This window comes from Juglans regia, chromosome 16, assembly GCF_001411555.2.
Source record: "Juglans regia cultivar Chandler chromosome 16, Walnut 2.0, whole genome shotgun sequence".
Lineage (NCBI taxonomy): Eukaryota > Viridiplantae > Streptophyta > Magnoliopsida > Fagales > Juglandaceae > Juglans > Juglans regia.
In genome coordinates, this window is record NC_049916.1 from 27,640,835 (window position 1) to 27,663,037 (window position 22,203).

The window sequence follows — 22,203 nt, forward strand, 5'->3', positions numbered from 1 at the left end:
GTTTTTTTTTTTAAATAAAAATAAAGAAGACATAATGCAGTACAGAGGACTAGCACTTCTTTGATTAAAATCTAGAGGTAGTTTCTATCAATGGAGTCACCTAGCAGGCCATGCACCTATCAGATTATAAAATAAAAGTACTGGAAAATACACCTAACAGGCCATGCACCTATCGACAATTTCTCTGGTTTGCAATGCCCATGTACTGTCCAATTGCTTTACGTACGCCTTTTGTAAGAATTATAAGAGCAGAAAGGAAAAACAGCAGAGAAGAAGAAATTGATGAGTGGAGCTCTGTTATTTAATAATTCATTATGGAAAAGTTATTTAATAAGTTAACAACAGACAAATAAAATCCAGAAATATTTCAAATTGGAGCCCCACAACATGTTTTTAGGACCTGTGAATCCGAGAATGTTCCCTACCAAAAGCTCTCAAACATCAAGGCTGTTGATTTCTTGGTATTTCACGTGCAAACCTACCGGTTTTTCTCTTTCAGGTCAAGAACCACGGAATTAATTTACAGGTACAATATATTAAAGACTTTTCTCTCTACATCCACAGTCACAATCTGCAGATCCTGTGCACATGTAATATAAAAAGTAATCAACAATGTTCTGCGAGAAGATGCGGTAAGTCGACCGGTCAAAGGATCGATATCAGTCTGCGTTATTTTCAACTACCAAGAAGTCAAACAACTGCTTTTCCTTCACGTTTCGCCGCAACAAGAACAACGAGTGGATTAAAACGGGAAAGGGGAAAAAAAAAAGAGAACGGGCTGATGGTTTGGAAATGTCGCTGCACCTTAAATTTTGGAAGTTTCTTGCAAAAACAGCTTGATTAACGCACATGGTTTGAGACACAAAATTGGAAAAACTGTCAGTACCAAGAAGTCAAGAACAGCTTAACATCTTTTTCTTTCCTTTTTTTTTTTTTTTTAAGAAATTGAGCAAACAAGTAAACTTATCTCAAGTATTTATTCTAATTTTTAAAAGATAAATATTTTGGACACAAAAAAATTTTATAAATCTACAAATTGATGTGATTTGATGCAATACGTTAAATTGTAAAATTATTTTTATTATAAAATTGATCTAATATAATATATGAAGTCATATCAATTTGTAAATTTTTTTTTGTAAGATGTGTTGTAAATGTAGCACTTATTTTCTAAAAAATTAAACAAGAAGCATTGATTTGTTTTTTTTTCAAAAAACAGAAAAGAAAAATCTAACACGTGTATTATTAGCTATATCCCTCTCTGGGTGATGATGCATCGATCTTCCTAACTGTCAAATCTAGGTTTAGCCTTTAAAGAAAATTCCTCCAAACAGGACCTATTATGGACAACCAAGTCATGTTTTTCGTCTGTAACTGTATTTCAAAACCTCATATATCCTTGCTAACAACATTTCTCCTGGTTCTCTCCTTCAGATATTGACGATGTTTCAGAAACATACCATATTACTCAGTTGGTTAATACAAAAGAGAGGCAAAAGAAAAAGAAAGGAAAAAGTAGGTGCAATGCTAATTAGGTGCATGAAGTGGTACTAGCTATATAACGCGAAGATTAATCGTAGACTCAGGGCAGACCTCGCCGGCAACATAGGGGCAGTCTTTAACAATGGCACTCGTTTCTGCTAACAGATCAGTGTGTTTTCATTTGTTCATTCTACTGCTTTTCTCTGTAAACGTGGCTTTCTCCGGCACACTCGTCACCTCTATACCAGGCTTCGACGGTGACCTCCCTTTTAAACTCTATACTGGGTACGTTACCTTTATGATGAATTTGTTGAGTTGTTGTTCCTAAAAAAAAAAAAAAAATTGAAAGAAAGTTGTAGTTTTATGTTCGTTTTCTCAAATATAATTTTACGTGTTAGATACAAGTTTCGCTTTATAAAAAAGTAGGTCCATTAATAAAGAATATTTTTTTAACATTTTGAAGGTAGGGTCATTTTTTATAAATGTTTATATAAAATTTATCTATTTAAAACTGATACAAATTTTGGTTTGTTTTTCAGTTATGTGACCGTGGGTGAATCAGAGATGTTTTACTATTTTATCGAGTCCGAGGGAAACCCCAAATTGGATCCACTTATGCTCTGGTATAGTGGCGGCCCTGGTTGCTCTGCTTTCAATGGTCTTATTTATCAAATTGGTACCGTTTCCTTTCCTCTTTTTATCATTAACGTTTTTATTTTGAGCAACAGAAATGCTATGTACAACCGCCCGGGGTAACCTTTGGGGAACCCTTGCCCCCGTGGCAAGTGAAACGGCGCGTTTTGAACGAAACAAACGTTGTTCTCACTCCTTCCCTCTGTTTTGAAACTCACTCCAGACTTCTCTTCATCTTCCTTCATCTTCCCTTCGCCTTCTCTGCCTCTCCCCTTCGTCTTCAAGAATTTCACTCTGCCAACGAAATTTCACTCTGCCAGCGAAATTTTCACACCCATCAAGAGCAAACTCATACTTATTCACACCCATCTTAATGAAATTTTCACACAACAAATCAAGAGCAAAACAAAACCATAAAGAAAACCATCAAAATCTGAAAATAAGTATGAGTTTGAGCAAAACAGATTAAAGAAATCTCTTCTTCCAAACTCGAGATCGAACAGAGCCGAACTTTTCTTCTCAGACCCAAGATTGAAATGAGTTTTTCTTTCCAAACCTAGACGACGCGATCTACGGTTCCCAGACTCAGACGGCGAAATCTCTTCTTCTAGTTCAAAGATCGAGCAGAGCAGATCTTTTCTCCCCTTCTTCCAGACGACACAACCTCCAGCTTCCCTCTTCAACAATTTTCCCTCTGTTTTCGTTGTGTTTTATTTTCGTTTTCATTTTTTTTTTAATAATATATCGACTCACTCATGGTTACAAGAGCCGGTGGTATATAGTTGGAGATGAGATGAAGAAGGGAGCTTCGTGGGTCTATGGAGAAGACGAAGGGATTAGCTTCGTGGGTCTGTGGAGAAGACGAAGTGGTTAGGTTAGCTTCGTGGGTCTGTGGAGAAGACGAAGGGGTTAGCTTCGTGGGTCTGTGGAGAAGACAAAGGGAACTTCGATGGTGGCTTCGTGGAGAGCAAATCTGAGTGGAGAAGAGAATGGGTTTTCTGAGTGGAGATGATGCCGTAGTCTTCGATGATGACTTCGTGGAGACAACCAAGGTGGAGAAGACGAAGGAATCTGCTTGACTGGGGAGGGGCGTTTGAGTCATCAAATGAAACGCGTCGTTTCACTTGCCACGGGGGCAAGGGTTCCCCAAAGGTTACCCCGGGCGGTTGTACATAGCATTTTTGTTTGAGCAATACTACTTATCATCTTAATTTTCATCATTCTCTTATCATTCTATGATATGTTATTAGATGATTAAAGATTATTTATTATATTTTATTTATAAACCTATCATTTAATGTCACATCATAGGATGATGGGAGGATGATGAAAATTAAGATGATTAATAGATTTTTATTTTTATTTTTAATCTAAATCCACGCATCCCTTTGTCTGAAACTTGAAAGGGTAAATTTCAGATAGTCCAAGAAGTACTTTAACAATAAATAAAAATAGAAGTACTTTAAATGTATCGAAATTGTAAAACATATAAATGGCCAAATCGGGACAGCCACCATGGGATGATTCTTCCATCATTTTTATATACAATTTTTTTTTTCCTTATAAAAGATTTATTTGTTATTTTTGTAAAATAAGTTTGACACGTCAGTCATGGCAATACTTACAACTTACATGTATTTTCTATAAACGTTGATGGATAAATAAATAAATAAAAATTAATTACACAATTCCTAAATCTATGTAGCTCGGAGGTCGTTGACTTTCTCATAAACTTCAACTGCATAGAAATGTTCTGATTTATATATGTGTTTGATAAATGTTAATATGTCGTCTGAGTTTGTCTTCTTATTTTAATCGCTCACGTAATTTTTTTTTTTTAAATAAAAAGATAAATTTGTACTAGCGGCCAACGGTGTGGGCGGCATCCTAGCACTACTCATGTGTGTTTAAACTATACTTGTAGGTCCACTAGCTTTCAACCTGACAGACTACGAAGGGGGTATACCAAAAACATATTATTACCCATACTCATGGACAAAGGTTAGTTCCCTTTTTTATTTGTATTTCCCATGAGTTCCATCAAATGAATTTTGTTCATATCACTGAATGATGTTGGAAATTTCCCAGACTGCCAGCATTTTATTTGTAGATGCACCCGTTGGCTCTGGTTTCTCCTATAGTACAAGTGCGGATGCATACTCTGTCTCGGACACAAAAACAGCAGCACAAGTTTACGAGTTCCTAAAGAAGGTGAATTTATCCCAACATTAACAGCCGATTAACTAGCTAGCTAGTTGGTCTCATATCGCCCTAGTAATGCTTACAAGATGCTTGCATATTTGTTTGCCTGTCCGATCGACAAGAAGTCATATGTTTTGGAAGATTTTCAAGTGTTTTGTCTTTCCACTGAATCATATGTTTCATGAGTACTTGTACATGTATGCAGTGGTTGAGTGAACACCCACAATACCTGCTGAATCAGTTATTTATTGGTGCTGATTCTTATTCAGGCATATCCGGCCCCGTCGTTGTTAAACATATCATTGATGGTAACTTTATCATGATCTTGCTCTTAGAAGTGTGATATTAATCAAAGAGAATTGACTCATTAACTTTGAACCTGTTTGGCTAAATATAAATCAGGTAATGATGCTTTGCTCGTGCCACGCCTGAATCTCAAGGTGCATCTTCAAATTGCAGAACCTTGAACTAGTACCTTAATTAAGTAGCTCATAAATTAAGTTACTTCTATAAACTGCATGCTTAATTGCTTGAAATGGTTTCAGGGGTATATTCTTGGGTGCCCCAGAACTGATTCAACCATTAACGATAATTCAAAGATAATATATTCTCATCGGATGGGATTTGTATCAGATGAACTCTATGAGGTAATATTATTGCCTAATATTCTTCTTTTGACTGGTCTGATTTCTATTGGTTAATATTCTGGCATAGAGGCATTAGAACAATAGTACTATGTTGAGGAATAATTCCACATTAGCTGTGGACAAGGTCTTGGGCATGTTTATAGGCAATGAGCAATCCTCTCTTGTATAACCGGTTTTATGAGATGAGTTAGGCCCATGAATTTCTTCATGGTATCAGAGCCTGCCACAGGACTAATGGGGCCCACACTACTTACCCCGTGACAAGAACCAGAAAAAATACTAGCCTGCACGTGAGAGAGTGTGTTGAGGAATAATCTCATATTGGCTGTGGACAAGGTCTTGGGCATGTTTATAAGCAATGAACAATCATCTCTTGTATAACCGGTTTTATGAGATGAGTTAGGCCCATGAATTTCTTCATACTCTTCCTATATGAGTTTATTCTATTCTCAAGTTGATGTGTAGAGCACACCATCCACATAACTTCAATGGTAAAATTTGATTTGTAAGATTTAAATTTTAAAATTTATCTTACAAATCAAATTATGTCATAAACGTCTTAAAATAACAGTACTCTTCCTATATATGGTTGAAATTGGAAAACGGTATATGCATGGATTTTTGCAGGCAGCAAAAGAAAGTTGTAACGGGACTTATGATGATATTACTACATCACAAGCACAATGCTATGAGGATCTTGAATTAATCGAACATGTAAGAGGGCTCGATTCTGTTCTTTTTGTTTGGAACTTCGGAATCTGACACTAACAGTATAAGGTGATTCCTTGAACTTTTAGTGCATCAAAGACATAAATAAAAACCATATTCTGGAGCCTAAGTGCACCTGGGCATCCCCAAACCCCTATGGAGAATCGGTCCGAAGAGCTCTTGAAGAAGACTCAGACGGCTTGATCCTGTCATCCTCAGATAGTGATCAGGAGTTCTATTGCCATGTAAATAAATCTCTCTGCCCAGCCTTTCTCTCTATAAATTTACAATTTTTAGCGTACAGAAGTTATATGCAGAACTGATCCACACTTTTGCAGACCTTTAGTTATGCACTGTCTTATGTTTGGGCCAACGACCGAAGTGTTAGGAAGGCTCTTAATATTTTAGAGGTATTGACTCCCAAATTAAGTCAATTTATTGAGGGGAATATAACTAAAATATGACAGTGCAATTGCTGCAATCAGGGATCAGTACAAGACTGGAAGAGATGCAACAAGACCTTATCCTCATCTTACACATATGACCTCACCAGCGTGCTTGAGTATCATAAAAATCTCAGCACAAAGGGTCTGCAAGTTCTAATATACAAGTATGTTGCTCAGAACTGACTATAATTCCTATCAATGCTATCTCTTCTTTTGGATTCTATTTCTCTCTTTTCAACAAACTAGATAGGCATCATGATGATCATATATATTCTTCTTCGTTGAGGTGATCTTATTTTGTAGGAATATTTGCTATCAACCTACTTAGTTTATGTTAAATCACTAACAATGAGATCTGTTTCATTTTTCACACAGTGGTGATCATGACCTGACAATCCCAAACATTGGTACACAAGAGTGGATTAAGGTGCTAAATATAACCATCGTTAATGATTGGCGATCGTGGTTAGTGGATGGTCAAGTTGCAGGGTCAGTACATATCTTCTACTTAACATTGCGATCATCCATCCTGATTAATTCATGAACCATAAAAAATGAATAACTGTAATCGTTTTGTTTTGTGTAGGTACACAATTAAGTATTCGAGTAATGGGTACCGCTTGACCTATGCCACCATTAAGGTTAGTTTAAAAAACTGGTTTCGGAATTATTTACGTTAATTGTAATCGTTTTTGTTGACTATATATATATATATATGTTTTTGATAAATAATAATGTTGTTGTTTGAGAAGGGAGCTGGTCACTCACCTCAAGAGTACAAGCGTAGAGAAAGTTTTTACATGTTCGACAGGTTTATCCATTATTATCCACTCTGAATCACTCCGGCGATCGGCTTTTAGATCAGTGGCCTGGAAACTGCTGAATTAATTGTAATCTAGCTTGTTGATTTTGAAAACAAGTGATTTTAAATCTGGCAATAAAGGTTAGAGCCATGTACCGTGTATGATACCTTATAATGGAGGCTGAGCTTGAGACCTCTCAGCCAAAAGAAAAAAAAAAGGGGGGGTTTGATTGCACATTGTTAGCTTTACATGCCTTATAATCTATTCACTGTCTTCTTATTTGATACGCTTTCGCGTCCTTTCCCATTTTAAAATGAGAAATGCTTTAGTCATAATAAATTTTTATAAAAATTAACTCATAAACTGATATAAGTTGACATGATATTTTAATTACAAAATCACGTCAATTTATAAGTTTAATTTTTATAAAAAAAAAATTATAACCATACGTTTGTTTCAAAATTCTCTTTAAGATTATATTTTTTTCCCCTTTGTTTAAAATTTTGAATGGGGCTATTGGGCTGTTTAGGTGATGCAATGAATTTTAAATTAACATGTTTATAAATAGAATTTCTCTTTGTAAAATAATAGTTTATATCAAAAATATTTTCTAATTGATAAAAGCGACTCTACTCCAAACCTATCCTAACTAATTTTAAGAAGTGAGATTTTTTTAAAAGAAAAATATTCTTACAAGCGAGTTCGCATATCAAATCGTACACCGATATTGATATATAAGGCATCCATTTAATGAAACGATGTGAATTAAAAATGGAAATAATTTTCGTAAGACAAATGACCTTCTTCTTCTCTCAATTATTTTTAATAAAAAAAAATCCATATAAGCATTGGTACCCGGTTTGGGTATACGGTTTAGTGCTCCAAATCATTTGTACCTGACAAGACTATTTTTTTAAAGGTGGAATCTCAATTTTATTATTAAACTCTCGCTTATAATAGAAGAATATATTTTATAATTAGAGCATGGAATTACAACCAGGATCCCAAAACCAACCAAACTCGAGAATACAAGTAAAATCTAGTCTGAAGTTATTTTGAATAAAATCTTCTAGAATTCGACTCATGTAGCTATTAGAGAACTATGAAAATTATGTACTCCATCCATCTACCTAAGAAGTATTAGCTCTAATCTAGCTACTTATGCTTTAAAAATTAAAGTAGTGTAAGTAAGTCGAGCTATGGTCACGCTCTTTTGATTTAATTTTTATCATGTTCAGTTTATGCTTTAAAAATTAAAGTAGTGTAAGTAAGTCGAGCTATGGTCACGCTCTTTTGATTTAATTTTTATCAACATGAGATATATTGTGATATCTCATTTTTTTTTTAAAAAAATATATTGCATTCATTAATAACAGGCATTACAAATTAGACCTAAAACATACATTACAAGCCAACAACAATATTAATAGCTCTCCAGTACACACCCATGACTGACATGATTTAATCCAATGTTACAAACCTCTATAAATATAAAGTCTGAGAGACAATACAACTCTGTCCAAAACAAAGTTAATCAAACCACATGCTTCGTCTAAGACAGAATTGAGTAAACCAAACCCCACACCTCGTCTAAGACGGAGTTGAGAACACACTCTATGGATGAAAGTCCAAGAGACTATACATTTTTTTTATTACAGAAATAAAAACATGAAAAAATAATAGATTATAGTTTGGAAAGATATAGATCCGTATTTTCAATCTTAGAGGAAAAAAATAACACAAACAACGGCTCTGATGGAGCGTGAGAGTGGCGCTCTCACGCGCCACCCTAGGAGTATGGTGGACGGTTAAGTCTGAAGTAGCCAGTAGTCCTGAACCCAGAAAAGCTGCGCATGGTGACAGAAAGGCTCCTTGAGTTGTCGCGCGTGGAATACATGTACTCTTTTTAGGCCGCGCGTGTGGCTCATGTACCACTCTGTTTAGCGATTTTCTTCGCTCGTTTGAAGAATTAGCATCTTGGGAAGCCTGCAGTGGGGCGCGTGGTGATCGCCGAACGCCGGAAAGCAATAGATCGGCCTTCCTCCATACTTAGAGTGAAAAACACCTAAAAATGAAAAAGAAAATGAGAAAACTAGAGATGAAATGAAGGAAAGATGAGGGAGCTGCTCCTCCCCTGCGCCGTTTCTGATTCGGGAAGGGGCTTATAATGAGAATAAGGAGTCTCTCTCTAAGAAGCTAGGATGCAGAGACTTCGATACTCCATATTGATTGATAAGTGATAAGAGTAGGTGCTGTATAGAATCTTATATTACTTAAAAATATAAAATTATCACTCTTTAAAACGGATTTTAATGGGGCTTTAATTATTTTCTCTAATGACATATTTTGTTCATAGTTTATTTATTTATTTTTTAAACAGTTCGAATTTGCTCACACATTACTTATGTTAATAAAATAAATTATTTATATAATATTATCACTTTATATATAAATTTTGACAAATTAACTTTAAATATTTATATATAGTTCATATACAGTGATTATATTCACATGAATTAAATATTAATCAACATAATTTTATATTAATGATAAACAAGGCAGTCAAAATCAAGTTGGATCAAATCTATTCAAAACCAAGTGGCTTCACATATTGATCATTTAAAATTGACAAGTACTCAAAAGTGAGACAATAAAGATAGAATATGAAATTTTAAGATGAGTAATCTATTAAACTTACACATTCTTTATTACTATTTTACTATTTAATTATATTTTATTTCTTTTTTCTTTTTAAATTTAGATTAAAAATTTCAAAACATAATCCTTTTACATAATATAAAAAAAAAAAAATTCAATTAATCAATGTAATTATATAATTTCATTAAAAATAAGTTTAATTTTATAAATGTCATTTATTTTATTTTAAATTATATAAGAAAATTATATTCTGAAAATTTTAATCTAAATTTAAATAACAAAAAGAAAAAAAAGTAATTGATTAGTAAAACAGAAATAAAGAAGATCATTATCCTTTCAAGATAATAAGATATAGGAAGCCGCAGCACATCTTTCATATTATTATTTTTTATTATTTTTTTATTTTATTTTTTTTAAGTGTGTTGGGACTTCTTCACACAGTAGAGTGCGAAGAAGATTTATTCTAAGATATATCCTAACCAGCGAGAAAATAAATAAATAAATAAAATAAAGGTTTGGCCACGACGAGAAATAATGGAACATCGGCTTCTTCACTTCCATGTTTCCTCTGCCCCAAAACCCAAACCAACCAACGGCAACGGCCAACCAAATAATCAGAACAAAAAATGTCTGCAATCCTACGAAGCTACAGAAGCAAAATCAGGAACATGATTTGGATTCTCAGAGGCAACACAAACAGAACCGAAACCATGTTGCCAGTTCTGAACGAAATCACGACCACTCCCTGGAAGTCTCTTGGTCTCAGAACAACACTAGGGTCTCATTTTGCCCAACAAACGCGCCTCTGGTCTACCTACGACCACATTCGTGCCGACGTCAACTGCCCCCGTTGCTCCCGCCAAATGCCCGTCCTCTTCTCCAATCGCCCCCTATCCATTACGGGCCGTGAGTCGGGGCTTTACCAGGCTCTCAATCTCTGCCCCAATTGCAAAACAGCCTTCTATTTCAAGCCCTTCAAGTTGGAACCATTGCAAGGTAGTTTCATCGAGGTTGGAAGGGTCAAGGACACGGAGGGGGTTAGTGAGAAAGATCCCGGTCAGTTTGGGAAAGCGCAAGCTTGTGGAAACCCGGAGGAGAACGATGCGGCGTCATCGTCTTTGGGGAGGGAGTTGCCGACGCCCAAGGAAATTGTTAAGGTGCTCGATGAGTTCGTTGTCGGCCAAGAACGGGCGAAAAAGGTTTAGTTTTGTTATCTTTTTTACCTGCTTGCAAGTATTCTAGATTACCGACTGTAAATTATTTCATTTCGCCCGATCAATATGGATAATTATTGAAATTTAACTTTAATTCGTTTGGAATTCTTTAATTAATGTGTGATTGTAAATATGGAGCAAAAATTTTTGTAGGATTCAGTTTGGTTGTAGTTTGGGAGACAGAGATTGGATTTTGTGTGGTCAATTGTGAATTGTGGAATTCTTGTACTTGTAGCTGCTAAGTTAAGTTTGCAGTTACCATGTACTTGTTAGCGTTCCTTGTAGAATTTTTAAATGCTGACACACATGGATGGGTGTGAATTTATGAGAGGAATAGAATTACCGTGTGATTGTAATGAAGTTCTACAGAGTTTATGAATACTGATAATTGTTTGTTGAATAATGCAGTTCTATGATTTTTATGAATGTTGAAGTAATATATAGCATTATTGACTTCATTGTATATATAAATGCATAATTGCTGGTGTTTTTCTTCAAATTTATGCTCGCTGACAGGTACTTTCTGTAGCTGTTTACAACCACTACAAAAGGATATATGATGCCTCGTTCAATCAAAAGTTAGTTCATTGTTGTCTTTCAGCTTGTGTCAGCTCATGGTCGTTACAGTCAATGACTAAAGTTTCATACAGTTTGTTTTGGGTATTCCAGGGTTGAAGGTGTTCATGTGTTTTGATGATGGGTAGTATTAGTTGCTTATTCATTCAATGATGCGACTTTATTTACTGAATTTTTGCATCTCAATACCAGGTCAGGTGTAGAATTTGGAAATAATGGAGATGAAAATGAGGGCAGTGATTCTGTTGAGCTGGAAAAGAGCAATGTACTATTGATGGGTCCCACTGGCTCAGGTATGAAATAAGAAGTTGATGTGGAACTTTTTGTTCCTAGGGGTAATAGTGTTGGAACCAGGGTATTAGTGTTGGAACCGGCTGATTTCGAGGGCTGCGATTTTTATTTATGTATCCTTACCTTTGCTGTAAGGATAGGAAAGACATTACTTGCAAAAACACTTGCACGGGTCGTGAATGTGCCATTTGCTATTGCTGATGCAACAACATTAACACAGGTAAGTTCGTTGCTTTATAATAGTTCTCTGCTTGTCCAGCTTGATACTAACATCAGTAACTATTTGTTCATATCTTAATGTATGGGAAGCTGCCATGTTATGACGTGGCAGAAGCATAGACAATTATCAAAGACGAGTTAGCACATATTTTTTTTATAAGTTCAAGTTATCACATTGTTATTTATTAAAACTTATAGGAAATTTCATTCTATCCTTATGCATAATATATTATACATCTGGGAAGTTTTTCATGCTATGAAGTGGCTTGCTGAAAACAGAGTGAAGTTATATCCCATTATAAGATAGATTTCGACTTCTTGAAGATTAAACCGAGGGTCATGACCATCAAATTATTTATTTTCAATCTGAATTTTTTCCTCTATCTTCTTAATTTGTAGAATGTAAGAACATGAGAGTTATAAGTAGGGGCTTTTAGGACTTTGTTATGAGTACTGGTTTTGATGCGTACAAAGTGCAAATACTGCATTTGCTGCTCATGTTGTTTTTTCCTCCTTGAATGAATTGGCCTTTTTGAATTTGCTAGATTGTTGCATGTTGGTGGAAAATAATTGTTTTTAATGCTCATTGTTGTAATCAATAAATTTTCGTTTTACAGCTTTGCTAAATTTATCTGAGATAATCTACTAACGATCCGTCGCCCCCCTTCTCCAGGCAGGCTATGTTGGGGAAGATGTGGAGTCAATATTGTATAAGCTGCTTTTGGTATGATCACATGTTACTTAATGTGCTTGTTATATATGGATGTTATGACTCAATCAATATTGCTGAAAAAAGGTATCCTTTGTTTTAGAAATGGTTATATATGAATAATAATTTCTCAAAATTTTGGATACTGAGCATATTTGTTATTCTTATATACTCTTAACTCATAAGAAAACAACATGTGCTTTTGGGTAGCCTGATAGTTTTTAATTCCCCCCACCCCCCGGCCTTTTATCTAATTCTTTTTATGTCATTTCTTATTACATATGGTTTTGGTTTTCTTACATCTATCACCAATCATTGATAAGTTGGGCTACAAAGCCCCTTATTCCAAATTTTCATTAGATATATAGTATGGTCGTAGAGTTGGACACTGTTGTATTTCTTTTGTTGCACTACTAACATGGTGGTTTTAGAATATGAGCTTCTTGGGAGTTAGTTACTTGTGGGTTTATTATCAATTTGTTGTAAATCTAAATAACTGTCCTTTAATTGTAGACTTCATCGTTGCAACATACATGACCTTCTGGGCATTCTTGGTTGTTGATTGTGGAGCTTAGAGCCTGTTGGTCATGTATGTCATGCACCAACATAAGCTTATTGTAATTGTATGCATACACCAATTAGTGCACAAGATGAATGAATATAGAGTGATTGTTTGGTTACAACTTAATTTTTTTTTTTGTGGTTTTCTCCTATATCCCTAGCTAGCTCACATAATTGGTTTATCTGATTGGTGTTTAGGAAGCTGAGTTCAATGTTGAAGCAGCTCAGCAAGGCATTGTCTACATTGATGAAGTTGATAAGATCACTAAGAAGGTCTACTGAAATTTCAATTTATGGAATGTGCACACAATTCTTTCTATGCCTTATTTTTGGATAATCCTGTTGAATCTCTGCGCAGGCTGAAAGCTTAAACATTGGCAGGGATGTGTCTGGAGAGGGTGTCCAGCAGGCATTGCTAAAAATGCTGGAAGGAATGGTGTGTAGATCAGGCTTAAATTAGCTTTGGAGTTAGTTTCTGTTTGAGGTTCATAATTTCTGATATATGCTGTGTGCAGTACTCCAAATGTATGGTTTCCGCTTCAACTTGCCCAAATGTAGCTTAATAGACCCATAGCCTGACCTATTACTAAGCTTAGATGTCTATAAGACTATAACCTCTAAGTAATGAAACTGTACGTGCTACGTATATGTTGCAACTGAATCAGCTCTGTTCATTTAGCATTTTTCACTTTCTTATTCTTTTTATTTATAACTATAAATACAAAAAGAGCACCCTACTTGACTTCATTAAAATATATGCAAGGGTTGTACACTTGACTTGAATCAACAAATAATTTAAAGGGTCAAATCCACAAAAGGCTTAAGGATTTTAGTTGTTGAGACATACGCAAACTTTAAGTAGAGTTGTCTTAACATGCCAGGTATAATAATATATTAGGTTATACATTGACTACGTTTTTCCTTTCTCAGATAGTGAGTGTTCCTGATAAAGGAGCTCGGAAGAATCCTCGTGGTGATCACATTCAGGTATGCTGGATAAAAGTCTCTGCTTTTCTTGCATTAGAAGTGTTTCTAGTTAATTTAATTATATCTGTGATTCATAAATAAAAGGAGCTCTCAATTCACATTGGAACCTATCATGCCTTGGGAACACATGCCAGGAACTTACGAAATGAATTGCCGGAAATGGTTTATAGATATTTTCACATAAATGAGATTTTTGTGAAAGCAGTGGAATATGAATTTCCACCAAATACCCTGTAGGGTGATTGCTATTGTAGAAAACACTGATAATATCTACTTTTTACAGTCTCTTAGTTTCAGAATTATTTGTCTTGTAGTTGTTACCTGGGAATCTTTTAACTCATGTTTATTTGCAGATAGATACGAAAAATATCCTTTTCATTTGTGGTGGAGCATTTGTTGATTTGGAGAAGACCATTTCAGAAAGGTAATACATTTCCTAGGGCCGTATGTTGACAGAAATATTTTACTTTTGTTGGATCTCCTATGACTAAATTATTTTTTCTAGACGTCAAGATTCTTCCATTGGATTTGGAGCACCAGTTCGGGCAAACATGAGAAGTGGTGGATTGACTAATGCCGTAGTGACATCCTCATTGCTGGAATCTGTGAGAATTCCCGAATAGGGTTACATTAATTTATTGACATTTTCGTTGTTTTTATTCTGCTATTGTATTTTGTGCTTAATTTTTTTTTGTAGGTTTTTTGTGCTTAATTTATGTGCCAATTCCTTTCATTAGCTAGCCTTATGGGTTTCAAATGAACTTGCAGGTAGAAAGTGGTGATCTTATTGCACATGGCCTGATACCTGAATTTATTGGACGATTTCCAATCTTAGTGAGTCTGTCAGCTTTAAATGAAGACCAACTTGTTCGAGTATGTTTTCACATTTCATTGTTTAATTCATTCAATTATTATGTGTCAATTACTTGCTAGGGCCTTATCTATTGAGAGGAATGGATGGGGTTTTTTATTTGCAGTTTTATCTTTTGCGTAATTGGCTCAAGCTCCAAAGTGCTTTAAGGCTCGTTTGTTTTCGAAGATGAGATGAGATGAGATGAGATTAAAGTTAAAAAGTTGAATAAAATATTGTTAGAGTATATTTTTTAATATTATTTTTGTTTTGGGATTTGAAAAAATTGAATTGTTTATTTTATTTTGTATTGGAAGTTGGGAAAGTTGTAATGATGAGATGAGATGAGATGAGATGAGATGTTTTCTCAAAACAAACGAGGCATTTATGTAGAATTTCTAAAACTTGTTGGTTTTCTTCTTTTTTCATGGAAGTATTTAACCTTTTCATGATATATATTTATGCATTGCAGGTCCTCACTGAACCAAAAAATGCTCTTGTTAAACAGTACAAAAAGATGTTCAACATGAACAATGTAAGATTTTGAACAATTGCATATGCAGTCCAAAAGTTTTTCTTTCTTCTCTCTGGTTTGTGGTCTCAAGCATTTGATATTATATTAAATTTATGGAACTCTATATGCAGTGCTTATGGAACTGCTTATCTGTCCATCTCATTTCAGGTCAAGTTACATTTTACTGAGAATGCTTTGACATTAATTGCAAAGAAAGCGATGGCAAAGAACACTGGTGCCCGGGGTCTAAGATCCCTATTGGAAAATATTCTAGCAGATGCAATGTATGAGGTAGATATGAGTCCTGGTTTCTATCATTATATGTCATGCAACTAACTATATACACATACATTTTTTTTTTTATTGGCACCGGGTGTCCCGGAACAGCGTCCTGACTACATATACACATACATATATACATATGCATCTATATCCTCACATATACATACATTTGTACATATATATACTTGGCTTAAGCAGACGTGCAAATTTACGAGGCTTCCCATATATAGTTATTATAATGGCCTTTATTCCTTGCTTACGTGATATAAAAAAGTGTTGCTAGTGTGGCTTGCTATTATAGTCGGTAGAAAGCAGGTAATTGCAATAAGTTGAGGAACCAATGATGACTAATTCAATGAAATCAGTCAGGCCTATCGGGGAAAATACATATGTATTCTGATATTGTTATTTCCCTGTTGCTCCATATGACCATTATGGCATATGGAGATTGCAATGAATGTTATTTCAGCGTCAGGGTCCATTATGGTTTTTAGCTGTCCATAATGGAAGCATTCTTTTTGGTCATTTTATATTTTTATGCACAGGTTCCAGACATAAAGGCAGAAATTGATACTATGAGCATAGTTTTGGTTGACGAAGAGGCCGTTGGGCCAGTGGATGCTCCTGGATGTGGAGCAAAAATACTTCATGGTAATGATGAACATGAGCAATCGTTTCATGACACGAAGTGCACGGATCCGATGGTATGTTTTTCCGAATGCATTCTTTGAATAACCCATCTTAAATCCCTTTTATTTTTCTCTGTTCTCAAGTTTTTCTTTCTTTTTGTTTTGTTATGTTCTGTTATTAATTAAATGATGAAGATAATGATAATTAAAGGCAGTCAATGAGTTCCAACTCAAAACGTATTTCCTCTCCATGTTAAGAAACAAGGAATAGGGTGGGTTGGAGGTTAGTTACCAAAAAAGGAGTAGGTTGGAGATGAGTGGAGGTTGGAGAACCATTGGTATGGGTCAAATTTGAGATATTTTCCATTTTTTGATCTGTTTTTAAGAACATACATCTTTCATGGGTTATGGTTACTACCTAACTTAGGAATCTAATGGCTCAGAAAGCGCATGGTTTTCATATAGCTAGGGGTCTTTTAAATGATTGAAGACGATGTATGTAACAACCCTTAGAGAAGCACTGAAAACCCTTTAAAAGGTTCTTGACTGATTAATTTGGGATTTTGCAGGGAGCAGGAGGGGTCACTGAGGGTGAGTTTTTTGAAGACAAATTGCTGGTTCAGTCCAGAGCCATTCGATTGTAGATTTTATGTAATTTTGCTCGTGGACAGACTGCACAGTAATAGAAGAAAATTGAATTTTTTTTTTTTTTTTAATATTTCAAAGTTGTTCGTCCTTTCGTGTGCTTTCTAACAGCCCAACGAAGCGCTAATCTTTGGAAAAATTATATTCTCGTAGATTACATTTAGTAAATTACATACATGATATAATTTTATTTAAAAAATAAATTTTATAATTTAAATTTTACCATTTTTTAAAAAAAAAATGTTAACTTTATAATAAAATAATTTTAATTTTCGCGGAGCTAATGTGGGCCGTTAACATTACTCATAGCCGTCTAGCCCCAGCCCATTAACACTGATCTTTGTTAAATTCTTAAAGAAAACATTGATGTTTGTTATTAAAAATAATATTGCTGCCAAAGGCAAAACATGTAGCCTGTTGGTATAATTTTTTTTTTTTTTAAAATGAAGGTTTAGAGTTTGAAATCTCTCTCCTAAATATATCAAAATAATAATAATAATAATAATAATAATAATAGTAGTAAATTAGGAAAATCAATATAACTTTTATTATTAACCCTAAAATAATAAAAAAATAACTATCTAACCAAAAAAAAAATCTCAAATTTTTCGTAAGCAAACATGCCTTATATTTCTGCAATAAAATCGTCTTAAATTAATAAACTAATCAACACGAGATACACATGCTAAAATCAAACTTGAATACACATGCTAAAATCAATCTTGAAAGTTAGTTTTACTTGCAAGCTCTTTCCCTTCCTCGTCCATCTAAATTTCAAAAGTACCAAAGCTATAAATATTAAACAGAGTGTTGCATGAATCTAGCACTACCGAATTGAAAGTTAGCTGCAATTTTACAGGTAAGGAATTATTTATATTTTCTACTTGTTCTTTGATTTGACTCCCAACTTGAATGGGACTGTTATTTACAGTACGTATATAGACCAAACTTTCAGAACTTGGACCTGCGGTTTGAGTTTCAAAAGTAATCAACGTTCCTCCCAACAATCATGAAATAACAATAATGAATCAAAGCCCTTATAAGTTTCAGAAAATAGTTCTGGTGAGCTGAGCACCTGGATTATGCTAGCAGCTTATGTTATGAACGATCTTCAGAATATCCATTCATAGCACGTACAAATTTGCTTTCCCCCCGTCTCCGAGAACTCGGTGTATATGGCACCGGTAAAATCGCCTGTAGTTGCAACCGAGCCAAGATGGCTGAGAAGCTCATCAATCAATGGGAGTTATGTTGGGTGGATATGGATGCATTTGCTTCTTATATCTCTTCTCATCTCCAGCCTCGCAATGTCGCAGACAATCTTGGACACCCTGCCCGGCTATCCTGGCAAACTTCCATTCAAACTGGAAACTGGGTGAGATTGTACTCTTTCTCTTTGTGATTTGTAATTTTCGTGCTAGAGAATCTCGTTTACGGCGACTGGTGCCAAAAACTCCTAAACCTCGACTGACCGACCCAAAATACAGCAAAGAGTCTATAAAGAGTAAACTAGCTCTAAGTTTTCAGTTTTCAAGTTTCAAAAATGAAATGGTAACAATGTTGAAAATGGATTCATATATAGATATGTTGCAGTGGGTGAGACGGACGAGTTACAGCTATTCTATTATTTTATTGAGTCACAAAGAAACCCGGTGAAGGACCCTCTACTGCTTTGGCTCACCGGAGGTCCTGGTTGTTCTGGTCTCTCCGGTCTCTTCTATGAAATCGGTAATGTCCCTCAACCTAAAAGATAGAAAATTTGCAATTATCTGCTCCTCAAAGTTTTCAAAACATGTCAGCTAGTCTCGTATTTTGCAAAATTAAGGGATATTAACGATAATATGCAAAGAAAATTTAGAAACTAGTTCATCCAAATAGTGCACTGGGGTTTTTACTTTTTACTTATTGACTTTTACAATTTTTTAGGACCACTCACTTTCGACTACGCCACTTTCAATGGTAGCTTGCCAACATTGGTGACGAACCCATATGCATGGACCGAGGTGCAAAATTTCTCTCCAACATCTTCATCGTTATGTGAACGTTGAAAGTGTAAAGATTTTTTCAGCCTTTTTCGTTTTATTGACACAATATTATGCCTACAATTTTTCAGGCTGCAAACATAATATTTTTAGATGCACCTGTTGGTACTGGATTCTCGTACTCTGAAAGCCTTGAAGGTTACTATAGCTCGGACACTAAATCCCCTTATGACGCATATCTTTTTCTTAGGAAGGTGAGCAAAAACTGTAAGAACATGTCAAATGCTTCATTTTTTTTTTTTTTTTTTTGCAGATTTTAAGAATCTCCATAGACAAATATAGAAAATCATTTTTCAGAATGTACTGATCGCTTTGCATATTCATGTGATGCAGTGGGTGTTAAATCATCCCAAATTCCTAAAAAATCCACTATACATTGCTGGTGATTCCTATTCAGGCGTGATCGTTCCCCAGGTCACTCTTCTTGTATCAAACGGTAAACATTTATTTACTGATGTAAAACTAATATTCGCACATTTAATCTAAACATTTTCCTCATTACCAAGTCCTAGCTCGATCGTTTTTTAAAATTCAAACATGCTCGATTTTGCAGGTAATATGGCTGGATTGGAACCAACCATGAATCTCCTAGTATGTGCCTAATTTTATCCTACTTCAATTACCTTTCCTTGTCATTGGTTATTCTGGTTCACTCATCTGTGCCGCCATTAATGAACTTTACAGATCTGGTTTAATGTTATTTTCTTCAAACTTGAATCAGGGTTACATGCTTGGCAACCCAGTAACAGATCAACATGCTGATGAGAATTCAAGAATCAAATATTACCACCGTTTGACACTCATATCGGATGAACTTTACCAAGTAATTATTAATCCCAAGCCTCCAGTTCATCGTATCAAAATAAGCTACATTGAGTTCATTTTCCAAACATTCTGCGCCAGCTTTATTTATGCTTTCATGTAGTTGGCTGTAAGATCATGCTCCTAGTCCCTAGAAAACGTTCAGGATTTTTTTTTTGAAAATGATTGTACTCCAATTTTATTCATATGCCCTCATTTATAATGGATGAATACTTTTCACAAGAAAGAGCTTAGGGCATACAATAAATGTACAACTTATGATTTCTCGTCACTATTTATTTCATACCATCCAATTTGAAAATGTTGGATATATGCTTTTCCAGTCAGCTAAAACAAATTGCAATGAGGAATATGTTGATCCAGATCCAACCAATTCGACATGCATTGATGATATTGGACTTATGGCACAGGTTAGATTGAGGACTTACCCATCTGCTGGTTTTTGCAACACCAATTTCTAGCATTCTACAATATTTTTTTTTGTTAATAACGAGAATTCTCGACCGATTTCATTTTTCCTTTATTTTTCATGTTTGCTCTATTTATTTCTATTTCTATCATTAAATGCACGTGTGATTGAACTCGTAGTGTACAGTAACTGTAAACGATGCACATATTTTGGAACCCAAGTGTAGCTTTGCATCCCCAAGACCAAACAGCATGAAATGGGGAAGAAAGTTCTTTGAAGACATTCCCGAAGAGATCATCCAATCACCAACCAAACGACAAGAGAATTGGTGTAGGGTAAGCTAGCTCCATCCCCATATATTTGCATCTGGGCTTGTTTGAGCAAATCTAGAGTCTCTTAAAATCTACAGAAGCTTAACAAATCGACCATTACACTTTGTTGCAGAATAGCAACTATGTGCTCTCTTACGTCTGGGCCAACGATCAAACTGTCCAGAAAGCTCTTGGCATTCGAAATGTAAGTGAGATTTCGTAGAATATCCCATAGAGCTTGAGAGGGATAGATATGGTGTGTGATCCTGACATTTAGTCTTCTGCACGACAAATATTGTAGGATCTACACACTGTATATATCTCTCTCAACTCTAGACCCAGAGTTCTATATGAATGGTACCCGAGTGAACTTTAATTTCAATTTTAAGAGGTTTTTGGTATGAAAATTAGGGGACAATAACAGATTGGAAGAGATGCAATAAAAGCTTGGCTTATGATAGCAACCTCGTCACTGTGGTCCATTATCATGAAGAACTTCTTAAGAGAGGTTATCGAGTTCTGATTTACAGGTGATTAATTTGTCATTATTATTATGCTCGAGCTGTATTTTTTAATTACAAGCAAATGAACAACTCAAAATTGATCAGCTAAAGCAGAAAAGATGTAAAGCTTGCAACAACAACAACAACAAAAAACTTAAAATGCTTTGAAATTAGTCATTATCCACGAATTCAATAATTAATGATCCTATAATTGTTGGTGTTTCAGCGGTGATCATGATATGATGATTCCATATGTGGGTACACGTGCATGGATAGAGTTTTTAAATATGACTGTGGTTGATGGTTGGAGGCCATGGTTTGTGGATGGACAAATTGCAGGGTTGGTTCTTTATTTATTTATTTGCGTTACAAAACATTTATATACCAACAAAAGAAAAACACTCATTTGCTCACTTTTCTCGACAGTTTCACTGAGAAGTACAAAAAAGATACTGGAGATGGCTTGACCTTTGCAACAGTGAAGGTGAGATTCATTTTGCAAATAATGCTTGCACAAAGCAGAGTGTATAAGAAGAAGTAAGAAGAAAATAACCCATTTTTATACTTTGTGCAGGGAGGGGGTCACACAGCTCCAGAATACAAACCTGAACAATGTCTTGAAATGGCTGATAGGTGGCTCTCTTACTTCATTCTCTAATCCAATTGAATGAATTATTCGAGTCTATCTATTTGTTGGAGGTTGGAGGTTTGTCATCTGCTCTGCAAGGAAGGAAGCTCGTCAAAGATCAGAAGCCCCCATTATTTCTGCTCATGTATTCAATAATAAAATTTCCAGTAGCTTTTCTTTTTTTAAGAAATCAGAACAGTACCCCAAAGTTTGAGCAATTATAGTTCCCTACCGATCTGAATGGCGAGATTAGCTCTCACACAAATAGCACTTTTCGAGGAACTAAGTGGGCCTTCAATCTATGTCCAAATCTCTTTGAACAACGATAAGGCGCCAAATTATAAGAAAAGTTTTTCTATTCATAAGCTCCACACACCATACATTATAATTTTTTTTAGTTTTATTATTCTTAAAATAATTAAAATTTTCTAT

General features: G+C 35.0%; 3 protein-coding genes across 4 annotated transcripts; all 3 read left to right on the forward strand.

Annotated features, from left to right (window-relative positions):
- Positions 1-1,419: 1,419 nt before the first annotated feature.
- On the forward strand, positions 1,420-7,138 carry LOC108989203 (serine carboxypeptidase-like 17). Its single transcript, XM_018962739.2, has 14 exons — positions 1,420-1,767; positions 2,022-2,158; positions 4,040-4,116; positions 4,204-4,326; positions 4,523-4,625; positions 4,720-4,757; positions 4,863-4,964; positions 5,592-5,678; positions 5,762-5,917; positions 6,011-6,082; positions 6,158-6,282; positions 6,494-6,607; positions 6,705-6,759; positions 6,871-7,138. Exons 1-14 carry the CDS (start codon positions 1,625-1,627, stop codon positions 6,952-6,954), a joined length of 1,416 nt encoding a protein of 471 aa, XP_018818284.1. The 5' UTR covers positions 1,420-1,624; the 3' UTR covers positions 6,955-7,138.
- A 2,969-nt stretch (positions 7,139-10,107) lies between these two features.
- Positions 10,108-17,123, forward strand: LOC108989200 (CLP protease regulatory subunit CLPX1, mitochondrial-like). Of its 2 annotated transcripts, XM_018962732.2 has the most exons (15): positions 10,108-10,778; positions 11,310-11,371; positions 11,562-11,662; positions 11,801-11,880; positions 12,553-12,603; positions 13,348-13,422; positions 13,508-13,585; positions 14,080-14,136; positions 14,490-14,560; positions 14,642-14,741; positions 14,905-15,009; positions 15,459-15,521; positions 15,669-15,791; positions 16,328-16,486; positions 16,981-17,123. In XM_018962732.2, exons 1-15 carry the CDS (start codon positions 10,206-10,208, stop codon positions 17,053-17,055), a joined length of 1,773 nt encoding a protein of 590 aa, XP_018818277.1. In that variant the 5' UTR covers positions 10,108-10,205; the 3' UTR covers positions 17,056-17,123. The 2 variants fall into 2 exon arrangements, with proteins under 2 accessions (XP_018818277.1, XP_018818278.2); XM_018962733.2 differs by lacking the exon at positions 11,310-11,371 and having other exon boundaries at positions 10,685-10,778.
- Positions 17,124-17,878: 755 nt separating this feature from the next.
- LOC108989202 (serine carboxypeptidase-like 18) lies at positions 17,879-21,989 on the forward strand. The gene is made up of 14 exons (XM_018962738.2): positions 17,879-18,431; positions 18,639-18,784; positions 18,983-19,059; positions 19,170-19,292; positions 19,432-19,534; positions 19,652-19,689; positions 19,820-19,921; positions 20,244-20,330; positions 20,509-20,664; positions 20,774-20,845; positions 21,052-21,170; positions 21,370-21,483; positions 21,570-21,627; positions 21,718-21,989. Exons 1-14 carry the CDS (start codon positions 18,232-18,234, stop codon positions 21,799-21,801), a joined length of 1,479 nt encoding a protein of 492 aa, XP_018818283.2. The 5' UTR covers positions 17,879-18,231; the 3' UTR covers positions 21,802-21,989.
- The last annotated feature ends 214 nt before the right edge of the window (positions 21,990-22,203 follow it).